This window comes from Lithobates pipiens, unplaced genomic scaffold (genome assembly GCF_037356315.1).
Source record: "Lithobates pipiens isolate NorthernLeopardFrog02 unplaced genomic scaffold, aLitPip1_a1.2 Scaffold_18, whole genome shotgun sequence".
NCBI classification, from domain to species: Eukaryota; Metazoa; Chordata; class Amphibia; order Anura; family Ranidae; genus Lithobates; species Lithobates pipiens.
In genome coordinates, this window is record NW_027507758.1 from 631,190,218 (window position 1) to 631,215,954 (window position 25,737).

Consider the following 25,737-nt stretch of genomic DNA (forward strand, 5'->3'; position numbering starts at 1 on the left):
CCCGCACTCAGTACAGGAAAACCTCTTATTTGTTGGAAGGGCGGCACCGTCCCTCACAGTCTGAGGTTCCTCAGGATAAGAGGAATACGATGGTCCATCTACACTGTGTGGTGCCGGATGGACATTTGAGGTAGTCGGGTTTTCTCCTGGACTATACTGTGTGATGTCCTCATCTTCTACTTTACAGTCTGGAGACAAAGTGAGACAATCCTCTGAGGTTTTCCTCATCTCCCGTCCATCTACTAAAATAGAAATACAAAGATTATTACTAGACATGAGCTGATTGGTTCCCCTAAACCAGGACTCCGCCCACATCAGGCAGCTTTGTCTCTGAGGATCTTACAATTCCACCCTCAAGGTAACTAGTAAATGGATCCTCTGATCTCCTACCAGATCATTTCTTTATTCATGGACCTTAGTCAGAGAGTGAGGAAACAACGAGAACTGTCTTTTATAGGAGTGACAGTGATGAGGGGATTATAGGACGAGTGTCCCCTCCCCCTCTATCACTCATTGCCATCTTCCCAACACAAGAAGTCCTGCACTTCCTTATTTAGTCCATGATTTAGTCATGAATAACAGCGGGGCTGAGCCCCACCAGAGGTCAGAGAGTGAGGATGGGGGGAGAACAACCAAGATGAAGACTGCAGACCACCATCATTGGATTATTGACTCCTCCCTCATTATCACTTTCTATTTAAAGTTCCAAAGTTTGAGGATGTTATCACATTATTATCAACATGTAAAAGTCTGTTCTCCAATCAAATCATCAGATATAAAATGTCCAGCTGGTAGAAAATGGATGTAACAAATGAGAATAAATATTATGTTTACGTAGTTCTGCAAGTGCACATAGGTCTGAGCGCCTGTGTACTGTCTTGTTGAGAATTAGTGTCAGGAAGCTAGTTATAAAGGTAATTTGGACAGGGTATAATCCCCAATCCTCATTAAATTTAATAGGTATGATGCCCAGTGGGTGTGGAGAGGCGACTTGTTGTACATCTTGCGGCATGTATGCGGTCCTTGATCATCTGATCAAGGGTGAATACTGCTGTGAAAAATGTAAGCGTATTGTTTTCCTGGATGCCCAGGTTCTGTATCTGGGGAAGCAACTGTCAGCATTGAAAAGTCCCTCCATACTAAAGGAGAGCAGGGAATGTACATGACAGGGGCCAGCACAGAGGTGGGTGGAGACAAAGAAGTGCAGGCACTAGGAAAGAGTAGATGGGTGGCAGGAAGGGTAGAGGGGGAAGTGCCAGGGAGGCCAATCCAGGGCTGGAACATCCCAATAAGTACGCTCCATTGAGTGACATTGGTGAAACCAGTCAGGGACCAACACTGCTGGAGCTGAGGGATTCTCCTAGCTGCCAGGGGAAAAACTCCTCCAGTGAGAGTGGGGGGGCTAAGGGAAAGGAAAGACAGATTCTGGTGGTAGGGGACCAATCTTTAAAGACCTGAAGCGCCAAACAGTATTTTGTCTACCAGGCGCTCAGGTTCGGCAGATCACGGATCTGGTGGACAGATTACGGGGAGGGGCTGGGGTACACCCAGCTGTCATGGTGCACGTTGGCACCAATGACAGTCAGAGGCAGATGGAGTGTCCTAAAGAACGATTTTAGGAACTAAATTGAGGAAAAGGACCTCCAAGGTAGTATTTTCAGGAGTAATACCGGTACATCGAACCACACCAGAAAGGCAGAGGGAGATTAGGGAAGTAAACAAGTGGCTGAAGAGCTGGTGTAATAAGGAGGGGTTTGGGTTCCTGGAGGACTGGGCCGACTTCTCAGTCGTGAACCAGTACTATAGAAGGGATGGACTGCACCTAAATGAGGAGGGTGCAGATCAGGTGGGAATGAAGATGGCCAAAAAGTTAGAGTTTTTTTTTTAACCAGTTCCCGACCGGCGCACAACGTTGTATGTCGGCAGAATGGCAGGGGCAGGCATATTGGCGTACAGGTACGTCCATTTCTATATGCCGCCCTGCCATCGTGTGCATGCCGGTCGGGACCCCCGTGAGTCCGGTCACAGGTCCTGCGGACTCTATCGCCGTGGGGATACCCGCGATCGTCTCACGGGGAGGCTGAATGGAGAAATGCCGTTGTAAACAGCATCTCCCCGTTCTGCCTAGCAACAAGTGACGCTGATCTCTGCTCCATGTGATTGGAGCAGAGATCAGTGTTCACTAACACAAAGCCCAGCCCCCCACAGTTAGTAACACGCCCCTAGGAACACTTAACCACTACACTGCCACCCCCTGGTTAACCCCTTCTCTGCTTGTGTCATTTACACAGGAATCACTGCATTTGTATAGCACTGATTGCTGTATAAACGACAATGGTCCCTAAAATGTGTCAAAAATGTCTGATGTGTCCGCCATAATGTCGCAGTCACAATAAAAAAAAAAAAAAAAAAAAAAAAAAAAAAGAAATCGCTGATCACCGCCATTACTAGTAAAAAAAAATTATTAATAAAAATGCCATAAAACTATCCCCTATTTTGTAAACGCTATAACTTTTGCGAAAAACCAATCAATCGCTTATTGCAATTTTTTTACCAAAAATATGTAGAAGAATACGTATCGGCCTAAACTGAGGGAACATTTTTGTTATAGATTTTTGGGGGATATTTATTATAACAAAAAGTAAGAAATAATGCTTTTTTTTTTCAAAATTGTCGCTCTATTTTTGTTTATAGCGCAAAAAATAAAAACCGCAGAGGTGATCAAATACCACCAAAAGAAAGCTCTATTTGTGGGAAAAAAAGGACGTCAATTTTGTTTGGGAGCCGCATCGCAAGACCGCGCAATTGTCAGTTAAAGCGACGCAGTGCCGAATCGCATAAAGTGGTCTGGTCTTAAGCCAGCAAAATGGTCCAGTCTGAAAGTGGTTAAACTAGGCGATGGGGAGAGGGTCCAGAAGGTAGAGATAGTCAGTGCGGAATATATTCCAGAGGGTAGTATTGGGGGCATTAGCAGTAGGTTGACCAAAGCACATAAACCCAAGGTAAGTATAGTAGCAAGTCCTTATTGCAAGGATAGAGAGGGTAAAAAAGGGGGAGGGGTATGCCTATATATCACGAATAATGTACAAGTGAATGTGAGAGATTACATCACTAAGGGAGCTAGGGAGGAGGTGGAATCCTTGTGGGTAGAGCTCCAAAGGGATGAAGCTAAGGGCAAAATAATAGTGGGAGTATGCTACAGGCCCCCTAACCTGAGGGAGGAAGGGGAGACAGATCTGCTATCACAATTTGGATTAGTAGCAAGGATAGGAAGTGTTATCGTAATGGGTGATTTTAACTATCCAGAAATAGACTGGGCGGAAGGAACCACGCATTCATCTAAGGCTCGCCAGTTCTTATGGGTCAGATGGTAGATGCACCAACTAGAAATAAAGTGTTACTGGATCTACTGATTACCAACAATACAGACCCGTTTACGGATGTGGAAATACGGGGCAATTTAGGCAACAGCGATCACAGGTCAATTGGCGTCAGTATAAATCACACAAATAAGAAACATAAGGGGAATACAAAGACAGTGAATTTCAAAAGAGCCAACTTCCCTGAACTACGAAGCTTGCTTGAAGGCATAAATTGGGATAAAATCTTAGGAACAAAGAAGACGGAGGAGAGATGGGTTTGCTTTAAGAGCATATTAAATAAGGGCATTAGCCAGTGCATCCCATTGGATAATAAATTTAAAAGAGCGGACAAAAGTCCTGGATGGCTTAACTCCAATGTAAAAATGCATAAAAAAAGCAAAGGAGAAGGCCTTCAAAAAATACAAGGTTGAGGGATCATCATCAGCATTCAGACTTTATAAAGAATGCAACAAGAAATGTAAGGGCGCAATAAGGACGGCTAAGATAGAACATGAAAGACACATATCGGAGGAGAGCAAAAAAAAATCCCAAGAAATTCTTTAACCACTTGCTTACTGGGCACTTAAACCCCCCTCATGCCCAGACCAATTTTCAGCTTTCAGCGCTGATGCACTTTGAATGACAATTGCGAGGCCATACAACACTGTACCCAAATGAAATTTTTATCATTTTTTTCCCACAAATAGAGCTTTCTTTTGGTGGTATTTAATTACAGCTGGGAGTTTTATTTTTTGCTAAACAAACAAAAAAAATTCAAAAATAAAAAAAAATATCATGTTTAACCACTTCAATACAGGGCACTTAAACACCTTCCTGCCCAGACCAATTTTGAGCTTTCAGCGCTTTCTCCTTCACTGATGGGCACTGATGGGGCTACACTGATAAGGCGGCACTGATGGGCACCAATGAAGTGGCACTGATGAGGTGGCATTGATGGACACTGATAGGCGGCACTGATAGACGGCACGGATGGGCGACACGGATGGGCGACACGGATGGACACTGATAGGTGGCACAAATTGGCACTGATAGCTGGCACGGATTGGCATAGATGGGCAGCACAGATGGGCATGGATAGGCGGCACAGATGGGCACCAATGAAGTGGCACTGATGAGGTGGCATTGATGGACACTGATAGGCGGCACTGATAGACGGCACGGATGGGCGACACGGATGGGCGACACGGATGGACACTGACAGGTGGCACAAATTGGCACTGATAGCTGGCACGGATTGGCATAGATGGGCGGCACAGATGGGCATGGATAGGCGGCACAGATGGGCATGGGTGGGCACTGATAGGCGGCACAGGTGGGCACTCATAGGCAGCACAGGTGGGCACTCATAGGCAGCACAGGTGGGCACTCATAGGCGGCATTGGTGTTATACTGTACTAATGGATGCCAATCAGTGCCAAACAATAATGCATGTCAATCAGTGATGCCCATTGTGGGCACTGATTGGCATCCATTATGGGCACTGATTGGCATCCATTGTGCTGACCATTGGCATCCCTGGTGGTCTAGGGAGGATTACCTTTTCCCTGGTGGTCTGGTGGCGTCCCTGGTGGTCCAGTGTGGGCATCCTCGGGGGGGGGGGGTGTGCTGATAATCGATCAGCACGGACCCCCCCCTGTCAGAGGAGCAGCCGATTGGCTCTCCTCTACTTGCGTCTGACAGACGCAAGTGAGGAAAAGCCGATCAACGGCTCTTCCCATTTACACTGTGATCAGCCGTGATTGGACACGGCTGATCACGTGGTAAAGAGTCTCCGTCGGAGACTCTTTACCGAGATCGTAGTTGCCGGGTGTCAGACTGACACCCCGCAACAACGATCGCCGCGATGCGCGCCCCCGGGGGCGCGCAGCGGCTCATAATCCTGAGGACGTCATATGACGTCCGGTCAGGATTATGAAACCACTTTGCCACCGTCAATTTGTAATAGGGCGGGCGGCAAGTGGTTAATAGTTTGTTATAAAATTTTGCAAACAGGTCATTTTTCTCCTTCATTGAAGTGCGCTGATGAGGCGACACTGATAGGCTGCACTGGTGGGCACTGATAGGCTGCATTGGTGGGCACTGATAGGCTGCATTGGTGGGCACTGATAGGCTGCATTGGTGGGCACTGATAGGCATAGTTAAGGTGGCACTGATGGGCAAAGATAAGATGGCACGGATGGGTGGCACTAAGGGGCACTGATAGGTACCACTGATAGATGGGACTGATGGGCACTGATAGGTGGCTCTGATAGGTGGCACTGATAGATGACACTGATGGGCACAGATATGTGGCACTGGGGTGCAGCACCTTTGTTGAGGCAGATTGTGGGCACTGCTGGGTGGCACTGTGGGCACTGCTGGGTGGCACTGACAGGGGGGACACATTTTTTATTGATGTGGCACTGGCAGGGGGCAGGTGGGCACTGGCAGGGCTGGCCGTGATCGGGACTGATGTCCCGATCACAGCCGCCGGTGATCGGCTCTTTTTTTTCTCCTCGTGCTGAGGAATAATAGCCGATTACCGGCTCCGTTGTATCACATGATCAGCTGTCATTGGCTGACAGCTGATCACGTGATAAGGGGTCGGGATCGACCCCCTTGCTCGGATCAGTGATTAGGGCGAGTCTCATAGACTCGCCGATCACAGAGCGCGCCGCGCGCGCCCCCCCTCAGGAAGAGCGCAGGCCGCTCGTGCACGGGACGACGTCAATAGACGTTGTCCCAGCAAAGGAGATCCGCGCTGTAGCCGTCATTCGGCTATAGCGCGGGTCTCAAGTGGTTAAGTATGTAAACAGTAAGAAAAGGGAGGACAGACCATATTGGCCCCATAAAGAATGAGGAAGGACATCTGGTTACAAAGGATGGGGGGATGGCAAAGGTATTGAATTTATTCTTCTCAGTCTTCACGAGGGAATCGGGGGGGCTTCAGTAACCAAAACTGCACTGTTTATCCTCATGACACATCACAGGAAGCACCTCCATGGTTAACAGGACAGAATTAAAATTAGACTTGGGAAACTTAACATTAATAAATCACCCAGACTAGATGGCTTGCATCCGAGGGTACTTAGGAAACTCAGTTAAGTAATTGCCAGACCATTGTTCCTAATTTTTACTGACAGTCCACTGACTGGAATGGTACCAGCTGTTTGGAGAAAAGCCAATATAACACCAATATTTAAAAAGGGCCCAAAATACATCCCTGGGAATTACAGACCACTTAGCCTAACATCAATAGTATGTAAACTCTTGGAGGGGATGATAAGGGACTATAGACAAGATTTTAGTAATGAGAACTGTATCATTAGCAGTAATCAGCATGGATTCATGAAGAATCGTTCTTGCCAAACCAATCTACTAACCTTCTATGAGGAGGTGAGTTGCCATCTAGATAAAGGAAGGCCCATAGACGTGGTGTATCTGGATTTTGCAAAACCATTTGACACAGTTCCCCATAAACGTTTACTGTACAAAATAAGGTTCATTGGCATGTACTATAGGGTGAGTACATTGAGCGAAAACTGGCTACAAGGGCGAGTTCAGAGGGTGGTGATAAATGGGGAGTACTTGTAATGGTCAGGGGTGGGTAGTGGGGTCCCCCAGGGTTCTGTTTTGGGACCAATACCATTTAATTTGTTCATAAACGACCTGGAGGATGGGGTAAACAGTTGAATCTCTGTATTTGCGGACGATACTAAGCTAAGCAGGGCAATAACTTCTCCACGGGATGTGGAAACCTTGCAAAAAGATCCGAATAAATTAAGGTGGAGGGCAACTACATGCCAAACAAGGTTCAATGTAGAAAAATATAAAATAATGCATTTGAGTGGCAAAAATCTGAATGCAATCTATACACTGTGGGGAGAACCTCTGGGGGAATCTAGGATGATTGCATGCAATGCCAAGCTGCTGCTAACAAAGCAAACAGAATATTGCCATTAAAAAGGGATCAACTCCAGAGATAAAACGATAATTCTCCCGCTCTACAAGACTCTGGTCCGGCCGCACCTGGAGTATACTGTCCAGTTCTGGGCACCAGTCCTCAGGACGGATGTACTGGAAATGGAGCGAGTACAAAGAAAGGAAAAAAAGCTAATAAAGGGTCTGGAGGATATTAGTTATGAGGAAAGGTTGTGAGCACTGAACCTTCTTCTCTCTGAAGAAGAGATGCTTGAGAGGGGATATGATTTAAATTTACAAATACCGTACTGGTGACCCCTCAATAGGGATAAAACTTTTTTGCAGAAGGGAGTTTAACAAGACTCGTGGCCACTCATTAAAATTAGAAGAAAAGAGGTTTAACCTTAAACTATGTAGAGGGTTTTTTACTGTAAGAGCAGCAAGGATGTGGAATGTGGAATTCCCTTCCACAGGCGGTGGTCTCAGAGGGGAGCATCGATAGTTTCAAGAAACTATTAGATAAGCACCTGAACGACCACAACATACAGGGATATACAATGTAATACTGACATATAATCACACACATAGGTTGGACTTGATGAACTTTCTTTTTTCAACCTCACCTACTATGTAACCATGTGTGTATATATATAGCAGTGGGTAGAGGGGAGAGAGAGAAGTCAGGAATATGTAATGTACAACATATTGTATAAGATACAACAGATAGGATTTCATAGTATCAGAATGATGTAATGTACAACATAGAGTATATAGTGCAGGGGTCAGCAGTATGCAATGTACAATATAAATTATATAGTGTGAAGGTCGGGACTCGTAATATTTGGTATTCAGCGGTAGATTCATTTTTTTACATGAGACAAGTTGCAGAGGTCCCACACCGCTGCCTCCCATCTCCTGAGACTGCACTCAGTGACTTGGGTCTGAGACTATACAGACATATCCCTCCACCCGGCACAGTCAGCAGATAACAGAGCAAGTAATCCTGGAAGAATTGTTCTATCAGAGATTTTGCTAGACCCGGGTATGGGGCAGAAGACCCAAAGAACATACCCCAGATGCATATGTCCACCTATGGTGAAAAAACAAATTTTGCTTCCATCTGAACCCCAGAATCTCTATAAATCCAGTCTAGATACATAAATTGTGCACAGAGAAGGAAGATTATCGGAGAGAAATCCAGGAATACAGGACGGGGAACACAGCTCAGGAAAGTGACCAGGGGATTACAGGCTGATATCACCCAGTCCTTGCCCTACTCTGGACCAATCAGTGAGCAGTATGGGTGGAGGAATGTATTTAGTGTTAATGACCCACCTGTGCTGATCTCTGTAGGAGTGTCCTCCTCTATAAATGTCCCCGTTATTCCATCCTCCTCCATAGACTGCTGATCATCCCTCACATACCTCTCTTCTTCTTCTACTTTAACCTCAAATTTTATATCAATTGGATCTCCACTCTAAATCAAGAAAATTAGAGTGAATATCATCTGTAAGATATAAGCTTTATCATTGTGACATCACATAAAAAGCCACACATTGTCTCCACTAGTCCATGTTCTAGATATGCCGTCCCACCAACCTTGTAACAGTGAGGGATGGTGTGATTTTCCTGTGTGGAATCCCGGGAATACAGAGGACGGGGACATCTCTCTGGTGGGTTTCTGTTATTAGATGGGTCTTTCATATCCTTGTGTCCTTCTGAAAACTCCTCCATCACTCCATACTCCTCATCCTCCTCTTTATACTCTTCCTTAACATCAATATCATCATCTCTGAGGTTTCCACTCTGAATATATAATAAAACATTTATTGTAACAATCATGCTGTGTATAAATCAGAACTACCAATAATTGTCAGTCATCTACCTGATGATGGTGGGGGATGGTGTGATCTTCCTGTGTGGAATCCCGGGAATACAGAGGACGGGGACATCTCTCTGGTGGGTTCCTGGTATTAGGTGGCTCCATCATATCCTTGTGTCCTTGTGAAAAATCCTCCATCACTCCATACGCCTCATCCTCCACTTTATACTCTTCTTTAATAACAATATTATAATCCCCGAGGTTTTCACTCTGGATATAGTATGAAACACAAACTGTAACAAACATGATTGTTTAAAAATAATCACAAAGCATTGTTCCTCATCTACCTGATGATGGTGGGGGATGGTGTGACCTTCCTGTGTGGAATCCCGGGAATACAGAGGACGGGGACATCTCTCTGGTGGGTTCCCATTACTGGATCCATCTGTAGGAAACACACACACTGACTGAATACATTGTTTCTATGTGTTTATCAGATGATGGGGGATCTAGGTGGAGCCTCCGTACTGCTCTCTCCTTTACAATAAAGTCTCCTCTTACCCGGTGATGTGAGGGGCGGCTGATTGTCCATCATGACGTCCTTGTAGAGATCCTTGTGTCCTTCTAAATACTCCCACTCCTCCATGGAGAAATAGACAGTGACATCCTGACACCTTATAGGAACCTGACACACACAATGATACAGTCACCATCCAGACACATCCCTTGTCTGTTACTGGATAATGTCCCAGAATCCTCCTCACCTCTCCTCCATCATCTCTCTGGTGACTTCTAGAATCTTCTTTGTATTTCTCTATTCTATCAGGGAGGGAGGTGGAGGCAATGTGATGGTCATATGATCTCCAGACTTCACAGGATGAAAACTCTAGATCTGAAAAAAAAAAAAAATCAAACATTTTTCCCAGAATCCACCTCACTGTTTTCCAGGTTTCCATTTTATTAAAACCCTCACTTCAGACTGAGTTATAATTAACCCACATAGCACCCCCACACTCTGCAGGTTAAACACTTGCTGAAGGAATCCTGACATCATTACATACAATGCAGGACCAACAGTCCCACTTTGCAAGTGAGGATGCCAAGGGTCCGCCCACATCCTAAGAGCACCAGAAAACAAAGCTACATGGAGGGACATTGGGAGGAGGAGCTGTGAGGTCAGTGTGATGTCATAGGACACAGACTCTGGATGGAGGGACATTGGGAGGAGGGGCTGTGAGGTCAGTGTGATGTCATAGGACATATAGACTCTGGATGGAGGGACAATTGGATGGGGAGATTTGAGGGTTCCTCTATATGAGGCTCCTGTGCAAACCAAATCATTGCTCCTGGGTGTGTCCTTCCTCTCCTAAACTGAAGAGTGAACTTTCACAGATTCCTGACAGATTTCTGTATGGTAAAGGTCAAAGTAAGCTCTCATGTGATCAGGTGACGTGCGGAGGAACGGAGTGTAAATAGCAGACAATTTTCTCCAGAGCTCCTAATGGTGGGGATGGATTTTGCGGAGTGCTGGTGCCAAGTTTCCACCCCCCAGGATGACTGCAGGTGTGGAGAAAAGCTGTGTAAGAGGATATGGAGGAGAGATGAGGAGGAGATCCAGGAATCAGGATAAAGGTCAGGACAAGTAACAGACGAGCGCATCCAAGAGATGAAGCCGGGGTCACTACACAGAAAATCACTCCAAGGAAACAACAGGCAGGACGAGGAATAGCAAGAAGGAGCTCAGAGACAAATGAGAATATTGCTCAGCCTCTCACCCCACTGGCTGAACGATAAAACTGACCCATGTATGGCCAGCTTTTGAAGGAAGATATATTAATCATCAACTGATCCCCCTGAAGGGGTTAATCTACATATTACCTCCTCTGCCGCCAGATCCTGCATTGTCTTCTTGCTACGTCCTATCAAATGGAACTTCCTGTCTGTATCTGACATCATTTCTTGTCTGTCTTCCATAGAGACTTCCTGTCTTGGTAGAGGTGAGATCACCACCTTGTGGAGCTCAGAGGAACTGCAGTCCTGAGAAACGTCTCATAGTGTGTACACGGCCTTGTGCTGTGTGTGTGTGTGTATGTACTGTAACAATAATATAGTGAAAAAGAAAAACTTGCGCCCCTTTTCTTCCTTACACCACCACTGCGCACAAAGATAATATGTGTAAAGTAAATCTCGAGCAGCTACTTATAAATAATATATAGATGTGTGATTTCAAATGAATAAAATAGTAGCGCTATTATTCACAACTAAATAAATAAAACTAAAACAATCACCCTGTGAAAAAAGTGATCGATAATAATAGTGTCCATAAATTCAAACTCAAGTCAGTGAGTAATTAAATAATTGAAACATCCAGGTGATTAGACTCCAGAAGTGAACAGATAATCTTGAAGTGACTTGAAGCAATCTTCCACCACACTGTATGTGCTCAGTGTCACCGCTCCCTTAAAGAGGAAGTGAACCCTGATGAGTTTACTTCCTCTTTCATTCCCTGCAAAGGTAAAGCATAATGGACTACTATGCATCGCATAGTAGTCCATTATGTGTCACTTACCTGACACAGGAACCAGCGAAGTCACTGCTGTCCCCTGTAGTCTGGCGCATCCATCTTCTCGGTGGGTCTCGCTGCTCCGCTGCTGTCATTCGGCGAAGCCGCGATGACGTCACTCCCGCACGGGAGACGCCACTCGCGTAGGGTTGCCACCTTTTCTTCAAGCCAAACCCGAACACTTCAGCGGGGCTTAGCATTTTTTTTGTAGCATAGACTATGAGATTGTAAAATACCTGGGACACCTCTGTGTGCCCTAGGGAAGTAGTAACGCAAGCGCAGCGTTGACTTGTGGGTGTAGCCAATTGCAAATAGTGCAGGTGTGTGTAATGTACAATATAGTGTATATGTAGTGTGTAATGTTTGGTGGGGAGCCTCCCAGTGTAATTTCCCTGCAAGGCATTGGCTGTGCATGATACATGAGCCTAAGTATGTATGCGTATTGTATGGGGGGGAGTGACTGGTCACCATAGAGCACCTTCTGCAGGGTGAATGCAATAAGGTAAGGTGGGGGGGGGGGCTACTGATATAAGGGGTAACCTCTATATCAGTGCCCCTTTACCTTACTGTATTCACTGCCCCCTACATCAGTGACCCCCCTCAGACAGGCCTTGCTACGCTGTCACTGACCACCACTCAGGTCCACCATGCAGGGCTCAGTCAGACGGTCCTCTCTGAGCTCCAGCTTGGTGGATCTCGTTTCAGTCTATATTAGACTAGGAGACTGCGCTGCCATAATACAAGAGATGATCAGAGGCTACAGACATAATACAAGAGATTGTCAGAGACTGCAAACATGCTACAGGAGATTGTAAGAAACTGCATACATGATACAAGAGATAAAGAGTGTGGGGATATGGTACAAAAGATGGTCAGAGAGTGTGTGGACATGGTACGGGAGATGGTAAGAAACTGCAGACATACTGCAGAAGATGTTAAGAAACTGCATACAATAATACAGGAGATGGTCAGAGAGTGTGCGGACATGGTACAAAAGATGGTCAGAGACTGCATACATGATACAGGAAATGATCAGAGACTGCAAACATGATACAGGAGATGGTCAGAGAATGCAGACATAGTATAGGAGATGGTCAGAGACTGCAGACATAGTATAGGAGATGGTCAGAGACTGCATACATAATACAGGAGATGGTCAGAGTGTCTGAGCACATGGTACAGGGAATGGTCAGAGACTGCAGATATAGTACAGTAGATGTTAAGAAACTGCATACATGATACAGTAGATGGTCAGAGAGTGTGCGGACCTGGTACAGGAGATGGTCAGAGACTGCAGACATAGTACAGAGAATGGTCAGAGACTGCAGACATAGTACAGGAGATGGTCAGAGACTGCAAACATGATACAGAAAATGGTCAAAGACTGCAGACATGATACAGGAGATGGTCAGAGACTGCAGACATGATACAGGAGATGGTCAGAGACTGCAGAGATGGTATAGGAGATGGTCAGAGACTGTATACATAATACAGGAGATGGTCAGAGTTTCTGAGCACATGGTACAGGGGATGGTCAGAGACTGCAGATATAGTACAGTAGATGTTGAGAAACTACATACATGATACAGTAGATGGTGAGAGAGTTTGCGGACGTGGTACAAAAGATGGTCAGAGACTGCAGACATAGTATAGGAGATGGTCAGAGACTGCAAACAGTACAGGAGATGGTCAGAGACTGCAGACATAGTACAGGAGATGGTCAGAGACTGCAGACATAGTACAGGAGATGGTCAGAGACTGCAGACATAGTACAGGAGATGGTCAGAGTGTCTGAGCACATGGCACAGGAGATGGTCAGAGTGTCTGAGCACATGGCACAGGAGATGTTTAGAGAGTGTGCAGACATGGTACAAAAGATGGTCAGAGACTGCAGACATAGTACAGGTGATGGTCAGTGACTGCAGACATAGTACAGGAGATGATCAGAGACTGCAGACATAGTACAGGAGAAGGTCAGAGACTGCAGACATAGTACAGGAGAAGGTCAGAGACTGCAGACATGATACAGGAGATGGTCAGAGACTGCAGACATAGTATAGGAGATGGTCAGAGTGTCTGAGCACATGGTACAGGGGATGGTCAGAGACTGCAGATATAGTATATGAGATGGTCAAGGGGATGGTCAGAGACTGCAGATATAGTACAGTAGATGTTAAAAAACTGCATACATGATACAGTAGATGGTCAGAGAGTGTGCGGACATGGTACAGGAGATGGTCAGAGACTGCAGACACGATACAGGAGATGATCAGAGACTGCAGACATAGTATAGGGAATAGTCAGAGACTGCATACATAATGCAGGAGATGGTCAGAGTGTCTGAGCACATGGTACAGGAGATGGTAAGAAACTGCAGATATAGTACAGTAGATGTTAAGAAACTGCATACATGATACAGTAGATGGTCAGTGAGTGTGCGGACGTGGTACAGGAGATGTCAGAGACTGCAGACATAGTACAGGGAATGGTCAGAGACTGCAGACATAGTACAGGGAATGGTCAGAGACTGCAGACATAGTACAGGAGATGGTCAGAGACTGCATACATGATACAGGAGATGGTCAGAGACTGCATACATGATACAGGAGATGGTCAGAGACTGCAGACATGATACAGAAGATGGTCAGAGACTGCAGACATGATACGGGAAATGATCAGAGACTGCAGACATGATACAGAAGATGGTCAGAGACTGCAGACATGGTACAGGAGGTGGTCAGAGACTGCAGACATAGTACAGGAGATGGTCAGAGACTGCAGACATAGTATAGGAGATGGTCAGAGACTGCATACATAATACAGGAGATGGTCAGAGTGTCTGAGCACATGGTACAGTAGATGTTAAGAAACTGCATACATGATACAGTAGATGGTCAGAGAATGTGCGGACCTGGTACAGGAGATGGTCAGAGACTGCAGACATGGTACAGGAGATGGTCAGAGACTGCAGACATAATACTAGGGATGAGCTCAGGTGTGTTGGCATGGAACATGTGCAGAGCCCGCCAGGAAGTCGGTGCAGCACTGCGCTAATCACAGACAGTGAGACGTTGCCCAATCTCTGCAGCCGCACATCGGGACAATGTCTCACTGCCTGTGATTAGCGCAGTGCTGCACCGACTTCCTGGCGGGCTCTGCACATGTTCCATGCAAACACACCTGAGCTCATCCCTACATACTACAGGAGACGGTCAGAGACTGCATATATGATTGGGCTGAAATTGCACCCCGGTATCATGTGAATCGCACATCGCGTTCCTGTGTTTTCATGGTATAAACCTGCCCTGTGAGCTGGAACCCACACTTTGCTCCACTAACTTGCCTGGGGGGGCACTAGTATGGGCACCTGGAGCAATTTTCCACATCTCTTGTGGGGTGCCAAGGGCCACCCCCTCTCTGGCAGGAATCATCTCTTTAATATTGGGAGGGGGATATGTGCTAAGGGGGGGTAGATTTCATATCCAAGCCCCCTTGTAGCACAGTTACTTAAGTGTCCCCTAGAAGATATCCCCCCCCCCCAATCACACAAAGTGAACTGCAGGCTAGTTCCCCCCAACCCTCTTGTTCATGCCCCCCATCTTTGGAAGCCTCACTGTGTGGATTCGTTGACAGATGAACTCAGTCCAGCAGCGTTGTCGGCAGCGCGGTGAGCCTTCCCCCTCCTCCTCTGTGTACACAGGAAAACAACACAGCAGGAGGAGGAGGGGCGGGTTCAGTTCTCTCCACAGCACTCTCTCTGAACTAGTCCGTGGAGCTGAGGACAGCAGGGAGATATGTCGGCTCTGCCCTGTCATGAAAAGTGGAGGCAATGGACCTCAGTGGCGGCGTGCGGGAACAAAGATCACCCGCACAAGCTGCAGCAGGCATTCCGTTACTATGAATTACCGGGGAAGTTAATTAGCGGGCCGCCTGTCACTGTGTAGACAAGGCACGCTGCACAGGGAGCCACCAGCGGGTCTGAATAATGTGCCCGGGTCATAGGCGGGCAGATACCCGGACACATGTTTCAAAACCCGTACTGTCTGGGTGAATCCCGGACAGGTGGCAACCCTACACTCGCGGCACATCGCCGTTGACCGTGGCGCGCTCAGTGCGCCTGCACGCCGCTGTCTATGACGCATGCGCCGTAGACAGCGGTGCCTGTCTTTTAGTAAATATCTCCTAAACCGTGTAGGTTTAGGAGATATTTCTTGGACCAACAGGTAAGCCTTAATCTAGGCTTATCTGTAGGTCAAAGTTGGTTGTAAGGGTTTACAACCACTTTAAGAAATGCACTCACCAATAGAACATGCCTTGCCCTCTCATGCTCGGCCGTATCACTAAATACCGCCCAAGGGTATCAAATAACTCCAAAGGTGTTCTTTAAACAATTCGCACTCCACATGTAAAAATAAAAAGTGCTTCCAATAGTGAAGTATAGTAAAAGCCATTTATTTAAAACAGCAGAACCTTCAATTATTGCACTTACATCCTTTTCATCACACAAAGGCACTTCAACATAAACTTTCCAAAGTGGGGAACTCGCAGTGGTAACGCGATGTAGTGCGGTCTCGGCGGACCGAGAAACAACTTGTAAGCCTCATCCTCCACTCCGCTCGCTCTCCTATCCACTCCACTCCAAAAGCACTGCACACCCAATGGCCAGTATCCGAACGTTAAAAACTCCTAATAATTGTGGTGTAGCCACGCCCAGACATGTTTCGTCAATACGACTTAATCATTGGGGTTGGCTCCACGGTCTAAGCTGCTCCCCTTTATACCCCACTCCTTGTTCACTTCCGAGCGAAATTCCCTATTGAGCACGAGACTTATTGCGCATGTGCAGGTTCACATAATCGCGCACATGCACGGGCCAAGAGTCTTCATGCGCACTCACGTGCTCGATCGCGCAAGCGCTTGTTCTGAGTCCCCATGACGGCAATACATCGAGTGTGACCCCGCTCACAATGATCTCAAGGGCAAAAACTTTTAATGGGATATTTTCAAAAAAAGTACATATATTCTGCATAGGTACAAATAAATTTAAACATGCGTTTGGGTACTCATAAACAATACTAACTGGTGTACATATATACTATATATATATATATATATATATATATATATATAAACACCATACATTCATATATACCTAGAATATGTGCAAAAGAATTGCAAGTCACCAAATTTAAAATGACTACTCAAAACAAATAAAATATGCTATTAAAAGAAAACTAAAACCATTCACTGGATTAGTATTAAAGTTATTACACTAGTAATATTGGAAGATTGAAAGATTGAAAAAATAAATACTGGCCACCCTTCCTGATATCAATAGGGGACTGCACATCAGTTCAAAATTGAGCTCTGTGTGTGTATGAAGAAGAGGAGCACTGAGTGTGTATGAAGAGGCGGAGCCCTGAGTTTGTATGAAGCGGCGGAGCTCTGAGTGTGTATAAAGAGGCGGAGCTCTGAGTGTGTATGAAGAGGCGGAGCTCTGAGTGTGTATGAAGAGGAGCTCTGAGTGTGTATGAAGAGGAGGAGCTCTGAGTGTGTATGAAGAGGAGGAGCTCTGAGTGTGTATGAAGAGGCGGAGCTCTGAGTGTGTATGAAGAGGCGGAGCTCTGTGTGTCTATGAAGAGGTGGAGCTCTGAGTGTGTATGAAGAGGCGGAGCTCTGTGTGTCTATGAAGAGGTGGAGCTCTGAGTGTGTATGAAGAGGCAGAGCTCTGTGTGTCTATGAAGAGGTGGAGCTCTGAGTGTGTATGAAGAAAAGGAGCACTGAGTGTGTATGAAGAGGCGGAGCTCTGAGTGTGTATGAAGAGGCGGAGCTCTGAGTGTGTATGAAGAGGAGGAGCACTGAGTGTGTATGAAGAGGCGGAGCTCTGTGTGTGTATGAAGAGGTGGAGCTCTGAGTGTCACACTTGTTTATTAATAAAAATGAAATGGTGAATAGAGTAAGCATAGTCAAAGCATAGCCAGAGTTCAGTAACCAGATCGGGTAGTCAGCCAAGCCAAAGTTCAGTAGCCAGATCGGGTAATCAGCCAAGCCAGAGTTCTGAAACCAAATCAGGTAATCAGCCAGTCCAGAGGTCCTCATCTCTCCTCCATATCCTCTTACACAGCTTTTCTCCACACCTGCAGTGATCCTGGGGGGTGGAAACTTGGCACCAGCACTCAGCAAAATCCATCCCCACCATTAGGAGCTCTGGAGAACATTATCTGCTATTTACACTCCGTTCCTCCGCACGTCACCTGATCACATGAGAGCTTACTTTCACCCATTCCTGACAGATTTCTGTATGGTAAAGGTCAAAGTTCACTCTTCAGTTTAGGAGAGGAAGGACGCACCCAGGAACAATGATTTGGTTTTCACAGGAGCCTCATATAGAGGACCTCTCAAATCTCCCCATCCAAAGTCTATATGTCCTATGACATCACACTGACCTCACAGCTCCTCTTCCCAATGTCCCTCCATCCAGAGTCTATATGTTCTATGACATCACACTGACCTCACAGCTCCTCCTTCGAACGTCCCTCCATCTGGCTTTTTTTACTGATCCTCATAGGATTGTTCTATGACATCACACTGACCTCACAGCTCCTCCTCCGAACGTCCCTCCATCTGGCTTTTTTTACTGATCCTCATAGGATGTGAGCGGACCCTTGGCATCCTCACTAGCAAAGTGGGACTGTTGGTCCTGCATAGTATGTAATGATGTCATCATTTCTTAAAGTGGGTGTAAACCCTCACATATTCCCAGTGAACAGCCTCAGATGATACACAGAGATTAAACAAATCTCCCTACATATGTTTTACATGTATATCTGCTATCTTCGGTTTTATATACTGTTTAGAAAGTGCACATTGTGTTGGGAGATTTTCTCTTCCTGGTTAGCGCTGCGGTGAAGTCTGAGCACACAGTCAAGACAGCTGATTGGAGGAAAGGCGCACACACCCCCTCTCCTCATAGGTAGAGACTTTCAGCTCTGTTCATAGAATCATTCAGCTCTGTGCTAATCTATTTATAGCATCCTCCCCAACACAAAACTCCGGCTGCTTTCACCACATGTGACGGAGTATTTGTCAGGAGTTAGCAGGCTGATAACAGAAGAACGGAGCAGGAGACCGCTACGGGACATAGTACTTTGACGAGAGATAATAAAACACTACAGATATATGTGCCCAGCTCAAATTTCATGAATCAGGTTTACATTCACTATAACCACGTGACGACCGGGTCATAGCCAAAAGACGGCTAGAGCGCGGTCGGTTTATTCTGGGAGGTGCGTCCATGGACATCCTCACAGAATATGGCGCGCACTCTGGAATATCCATGACCGTCGGGTCCTCCGGACCTGGGGCGTCATGGAATGGGGTAAAAGGACAATGACAGCTGCCCTTTACCACGTGATCACTCTGTCCAATGACGGATCGATCACTTGTCAACAATCCAGGGCTTGTCTGGTGCAGCTCCTCCCCTCTCCTCACACCGATTGGTTCAGTGTGCGAGGAGAGGAGGGAGACAGGTGCAGCAGCACTGTGGGCTGTCTCTGGAGTGCCCACAGTGCTGACTCGTGCCTATCCATGCTTCATATGTGCCCATACAAGTCTCATATATGGCCATCCATGCTCCACCTGTGCCCATGCATACTAAATATGTGCCCATCCATCCTTGGCTCATCTGTGCTCCATCCATCCCTGGCTCATCTATTCTCCATCCATCCGTGCTCATTCATTCTCCATCCATCCCTGGCTCATCCGTGCTCCATCCATCCTTGCTCATCCATTCTCTAACCATCCCTGGTTCATCCATGCTCCATCCATCCCTGGCTCATCCATGCTCCATCTATCCTAATTCATTGTCCATCCATCCCTGGCTCATCTGTGCTCCATCTATCCCTGGCTCATCCATGCTCCATCCATCCCTGGCCCATCCTCATTCATTGTCCATCCATCCCTGGTTCATCTGTGCTACATTTATCCCTGGCTTATCCGTGCTCATCCATACCTGGCTTATCTATGCTCATCTGTGCTCCATCCATCCCTGGCACCATCTGTGCTCATCCAAGCTCCATTCATCCCTGGCTCATCCACGATCAATCTGTGCTCATGCATGCTCCATCTATCTCTGGCTCATCCATGCTCCATCCATCCCTGGCTCATCCATGCTCAATCCATGCTCATGCATGCTCCATCCATCCCTGGATCATCCATGCTCCATCCATCCCTGGCTCATCCATGCTCAATCCATGCTCCATCTATCCCTGGCTCATCCATGCTCCATCCATCCCTGGCTTATCCATGCTCATGCATGCTCCCTCTATCCCTGGCTCATCCATGCTCCATCCATCCCTGGCTCACCCATGCTCAATCCACGCTCCATCTATCCCTGGCTCACCCATGCACAATCCATGCTCCATTCATCCCTGGCTCATCCACGATCAATCCGTGCTCATGCATGCTCCATCTATCTCTGGCTCATCCATGCTCCATCCATCCCTGGCTCATCCATGCTCAATCCATGCTCATGCATGCTCCATCCATCCCTGGATCATCCATGCTCCATCCATCCCTGGCTCACCCATGCTCAATCCACGCTCCATCTATCCCTGGCTCACCCATGCACAATCCATGCTTCATCTATCCCTGGCTCATCCATGTTTATCCATGCTCCATCCATGCCACAGCAGTGCACAAAATTGTAATAGATAGTCAAATTAGATTTGAAATGCATGTCCCTGACGTTGCTTCCTGCATGTTGGGCCTCTGTATGTGGCCAGGCTATGGAAAAGTCTCCCACATGTGGTATTGCCATATTCAGGAGGAGTAGCAGAATATATATTGGGGTGTATTTTGTCCTATGTACATGCTATGTGTTAGATATATCTTATAAATGGACAACTTTCTGTAAAAAAAAAATAACTGTTTTAATTTTCCCCCCAAAAAATGACATGTTCAAAAGACTCATTATGCCGTATAGAATATACGCTGGGGTGTTTACTTTCCAAAATTGGGTCATTTTGTGGACGTTTCTATTGTCCTGGTGCTCCGGGGGCATTCAAAAGTGTAATGCCGCGTACAAACGATCGGAATGCTTGTCGGAAAAAGCTCAGATGGTTTTCCCATTGGGATTTCGCTCAAACTGTCTTGCCTACACACGGTCACACCAAATTCCAAAGGTCAATAAAACCACGACAAACAACGCGTTCGAACGGAACTACAAAAGGGACGTTTAATGCTTCCGAGCATGCGTCCGATTTTTGTGTGTCGGAATTGCACAAGATCGAGAAATCCGATAGAAAGAGTTTCCGTCTGAAAAATTAAGAACAGGCTCTCAATCTAAACACCGTTGGAAATGCTGACCGAAAAAGACAGATGGGCATACACACGGTCGGAAAATCTGATGAAAAGCTCCCATCGGACTGTTTTCATTGGAAATTCCGGCCGTGTGTATTAGAGGTAGTCAAAAACTGAAATGTGTAATTTATGTCCCATCGTAAATTCAGATCGTACATTTTTCGTTTCGTCAGTATAGTTGTCCGAAAATACAATACAAATACATTACAACACTTCCGATTTTATTTTTATTTTTTTTCCCGTCATACAAAAATTTTCATGACTTTATCTACCTATTCAATTTCTACTTACAACTATTAACCACTTCCTGACAGCTTTACGCAGATATACTGTGGCAGAAGGGCACGTACAGGCAGATTAACGTACCTGTACGTTGCCCTTTAAGGGGCGGGCGCGCGCCGCTGGGAGCTTTATGACCGCGATTGTGGGTCCCGCAGACCCAATGTCTGTGGGGATACCCACGATCGTCTCACGGTGAGGAAGAACGGGGAGATGATAATGTAAACTAGCACTTCCCCGTTCTGCCTAGTGACAGTGTCACTGATCTCTGCTCCCTGTGATCGAGAGCAGAGATCAGTGACGTGTCACACACAGCCCCTCCCCCCAACAGTTTGAATCACTCCCTAGGACACACTTAACCCCTACAGAGCCACCTAGTGGTTAACCCCTTCATTGCCAGTGACATTTTTACAGTAATCAATGCAATTTCATAGCACTGATCGCAGTATTAATGCCAATGGTCCCAAAAATGTGTCAAAATTGTCCGATGTGTCCGCCTTAATGTCGCAGTCACAATAAAAATTGCTGATCGCCGCTATTACTAGTAAAAAAAAATGATCAATAAAAATGCCATAACTCTATCCCCTATTTTGTAGATGCTATAACTTTTGTGCAAACCATTTTTTATTTTACCAAAAATATGTAGAAGAATACGTATCGGCCTAAACTGAGGAATATTTTTTGGGGATCTTTATTATAGCAAAAAGTAAAAAATAATGCGTTTTTCTTTTCAAAATTTACGCAATTTTTTTGTTTATAGCACAAAAAAGAAAAACCGCAGAGGTGATCAAATACCACCAAAAAAAGCTCTATTTGTGGGGGAAAAAAAAGGACGTCAATTTTGTTTGGGAGCCACGTCGCACGACCGCGCAATTGTCAGTTAAAGCGACGCAGTGCCGAATCGCAAAAAGTGCTCTGGTCAGGAAGGGGGTAAATTCTTCCGGGGCTGAAGTGGTTAAGCGAAAAAAATCATACAATCTGTCATACGATATTCGGATTGTGTGTACGGGCCATTATAAGATATAATTGTGTGTGTTTAGGTGGAGTCTTTGTATATAACTGCTGTGGAGAATTACAGGTAATGAATTCAGCTGGTGGATAGGCAGTGTTGTATGTGTCAGCCCTGGTTCACATTGGTGCGATTTGGCATGCAATTTGCCATGTCAAATCGCATGCCAAATCGGGCGGCAATTGCACCGTCCTAATTGGCGCAGTGCCGCAATTGCCAAAAGTAGTTTCTGTACTATTTTGGATGACGTCGGGGTGCGATTTTTATTGAAATCGGTGCAGGAACCCACATGTCTCTGAAATTCCCTCGCAGTCAGGACTGACGCGGGAATGAAATGTGTGAGTTCAGCTGAACTCGCACGATTTCCTCCCACTGTCAGTGTGAACCAGGGCTCAAACTGGGCCTTTGTCTTTGTAATTCACCTGCTGCAATCCCAAGGACACCATTTCTTATCAAACTCCCACAAGTTTGCTTTGAAATATCGTTACATGTAGAAATACAGATTTACATATCTGCAAATAAATGAAAATCTACAATCCTAATTGTGGTTGCGATCAAATATTCACAGCTGTGATCAAAACAGCGTGATTTCACCTTCTGACCTGGAAACGAGTCATTGTAATAACCCGGAAGTGTCTGTGCTGGTCAGGATCTCCATCTCGATGGACATGGCGAACGCCAAATAATGCGCTGCGAGATCGCAATGCATTGATGGCTGCTGATTGGCCAAATCATGCACCTGACCTGCATGCATTAGCAAATCACAGTGAGCTCTGCTGCGAGAGCCATGATTGGCAAAAGGCAAGGGTGCCTTTTGCCAATCATGGCTTAGGGGGCTAAGCCTGCGCCCCATGCTGTAAAAGGCTACCATACATAGTGTAATGAATGAGAGCACCAAAATGACATTTATAAAGGAAATAATGTAATTTAAAACGGTTTGCGGCTGTAACGTATTGCCGGATCCCAGCAATATAGATAAAATTAATTGAAAAAAATGGCATGAGTCCCCCCCAGTCCATAACCAGGCCCTTCAGATCTGGTATGGATATTAAGGGGAACCCTGCGCCAATTTTGTTTTAAAAATGGGCAATCAGGAAGTAATTTTTTTTCCCCTGCTGTAGCAAATTGGATCATGCTCTGCTGTTTTTTTTTTTGCCTTCCTCTGGATCAACTGTGGGTATAGAATTGGGTATTTTGGATTGTACGATTTTTTTTTTTTTTTATGGTTGAACTGGATGGACTTGTGTCTTTTTTCAACCTGACTAACTATGTAAATGGTGTGGGGGTCCTTGCTCCCCTATGGTAATACACTCAGAGAACTCCCCTCTCAAGGGGGGTACCGCGCCTCCATAGCCAAACTGCTGTATTTAGGACACAGATCCCTGCCCGTGTATATCTCCTTGCTTCCATATGCAATCCGCCCCTCCGCTCCAGTAAATGCAGTATATGCAGAGAAAAATAACATAACATCTTGTAGTGCAATAACACGTTATCTTCTTATATGATGTGTAAAAACCTACATATATGCACTTACTAGATGTTAAAAAGTAGGTAGACAATAAGAAACCAAGAAGTCTGGGATTTCCATGCGTTCCACAAACCAAACAGGAAGTGACGCCAATGCACGTTTTATCAGAATTACTTTGTCAGGAGAGGCTGCTCCTGATGACACCATTCTGACGAAACACGTAGGGAGTAATAAAAGTGTTATTTTTCTCTGCATTTATTGGAGCGGGGGGGGGGGGGGGGTGGATTGCATAAGGAAGCAAGGAGATATACACAAGCAGGGATCTGTGTCCTAAATACAGCAGTTTGGCAGTAGAGGCACGGTACCCCCTTGAGGAGGGAGCTCTCTGGTGAGTGTATTACCATAGGGGAGCACAGAGCAAAGCACCTGCACACTTTCAATATGTTTACAAGCACGGATAAAAGGGACCAGCCACTTTGAACTTGAATGTTGATATAGATTTTGATTATTATTATCAGGACTCGTTCAGTTACACATCCATCTGTATCACTGGGATAGGGATTTCATCGGCTATTAACTGTCTAATCGATTGGTTACTCTGAACTTGAATGTTGGCTTATATCATTGCAACATAAAAAGTATATGGAATGATTATTATCTTATTCTCAGGCCTCGTTCATTTACACACTGATTTGAATCACTGGGATAGGGATTTCATTGGCCATTTAACCACTTAAGGACCAGCCTCATTTTGGAATTTAGGTGTTTAAAACTTTTTTTTTGCTAGAAAATTACTTAGAACCCCCAAACATTATATATATTTTTTTCTAACACCCTAGAGAATAAAATGGCGGTCATTTACTTTTTTCACACCGTGCTTGCGCAGTGGTCTTACAAGCGCACGTGTTTTTGGAGAAAATTCACTTTTTTGAATAAAAATAAAATAATAATAATAATAATAAGACGCCAGTAAAGTTATTCCAATTTTTTTTTTTAATATTGTGAAAGATAATGTTACGCCGAGTAAATTGATACCCAACATGCCATGCTGCAGAATTGCGCCCGCTCGTGGAATGGCGCCAAACTTTTACCCTCAAAAATCTCCATAGGCGAGGTTTTAAAAATTCTACAGGTTGCATGTTTTGCATTACAGAGGAGGCCTAGGGCTAGAATTATTGCTCTCGCTCTACCGATCGCAGCGATACCTCACACGTGTGGGACAGATCGCTTTAAGATTTATTTTTTTCTTATTTATTTTACTTAAAATTATTAATTTATTTCACTTTTAAAGAAAAAAATAATCTGGATCACTTTTATTCCTATTATTACAAGGAATGTAAACAACCCTTGTAATAGAAAAAAAGCATGGCAGGTCCTCTTAAATATGAGATCTGGGGTCAAAAAGTCCTCAGATCTCATATTTGGACTGAAATTCAATAAAAATTAAAAGAAAAAAAAAAAAAATTCACATTTGAAAAAAAATGTGCCTTAAAGATCTATGGGCGGAAGTAACGTTTTTAGGTCGCTTCCGCCCTGCTATGGTATGGAGACGGGTGGGGGCCATCTTAGCTTCATTTGTCTCCATACCTGGGCACTGAGAGGACCCAATTGCCACCGCCCTTGCCGACGGCTCCGGTAAGCGATGGAGGGCACGGGAGGGGTGGCCCCTCTTCCCGCCGCCATCGGTGATTTTGAGTCAAATCCACCGCAGAGATCACCATGATCGTAAACCTGACCGGCTTCTGAAAAGATGGATCTTGGTTGTGGCAACAGCTACTGCCGTTACTGAGATATCCATCTTCAAAGTGCCGACGTATATCTACAGGAGCCAGTCGGCAAGTGGTTAAATTAATTGATCAATTTTTTTTTAGAATTTGATGGTTTGCACATATCATTTTATAACAATAGCACTAGTTATGTTATATTCGGAATGACTCATGTATATTGTTCATT

At 45.5% G+C, this 25,737-nt stretch overlaps 1 protein-coding gene across 1 annotated transcript in view; it reads right to left on the reverse strand.

The window, feature by feature from the left end:
- The window catches only part of LOC143986879 (uncharacterized), a 1,041,669-nt gene that overhangs the window by 796,013 nt on the left and 219,919 nt on the right, over positions 1-25,737 (reverse strand). The window contains exon 5 of the mRNA XM_077485285.1: positions 9,453-9,550. Within this exon, the coding sequence (XP_077341411.1) occupies positions 9,453-9,550 (98 nt within the window). The remainder of the gene's footprint in view (positions 1-9,452; positions 9,551-25,737) is intronic.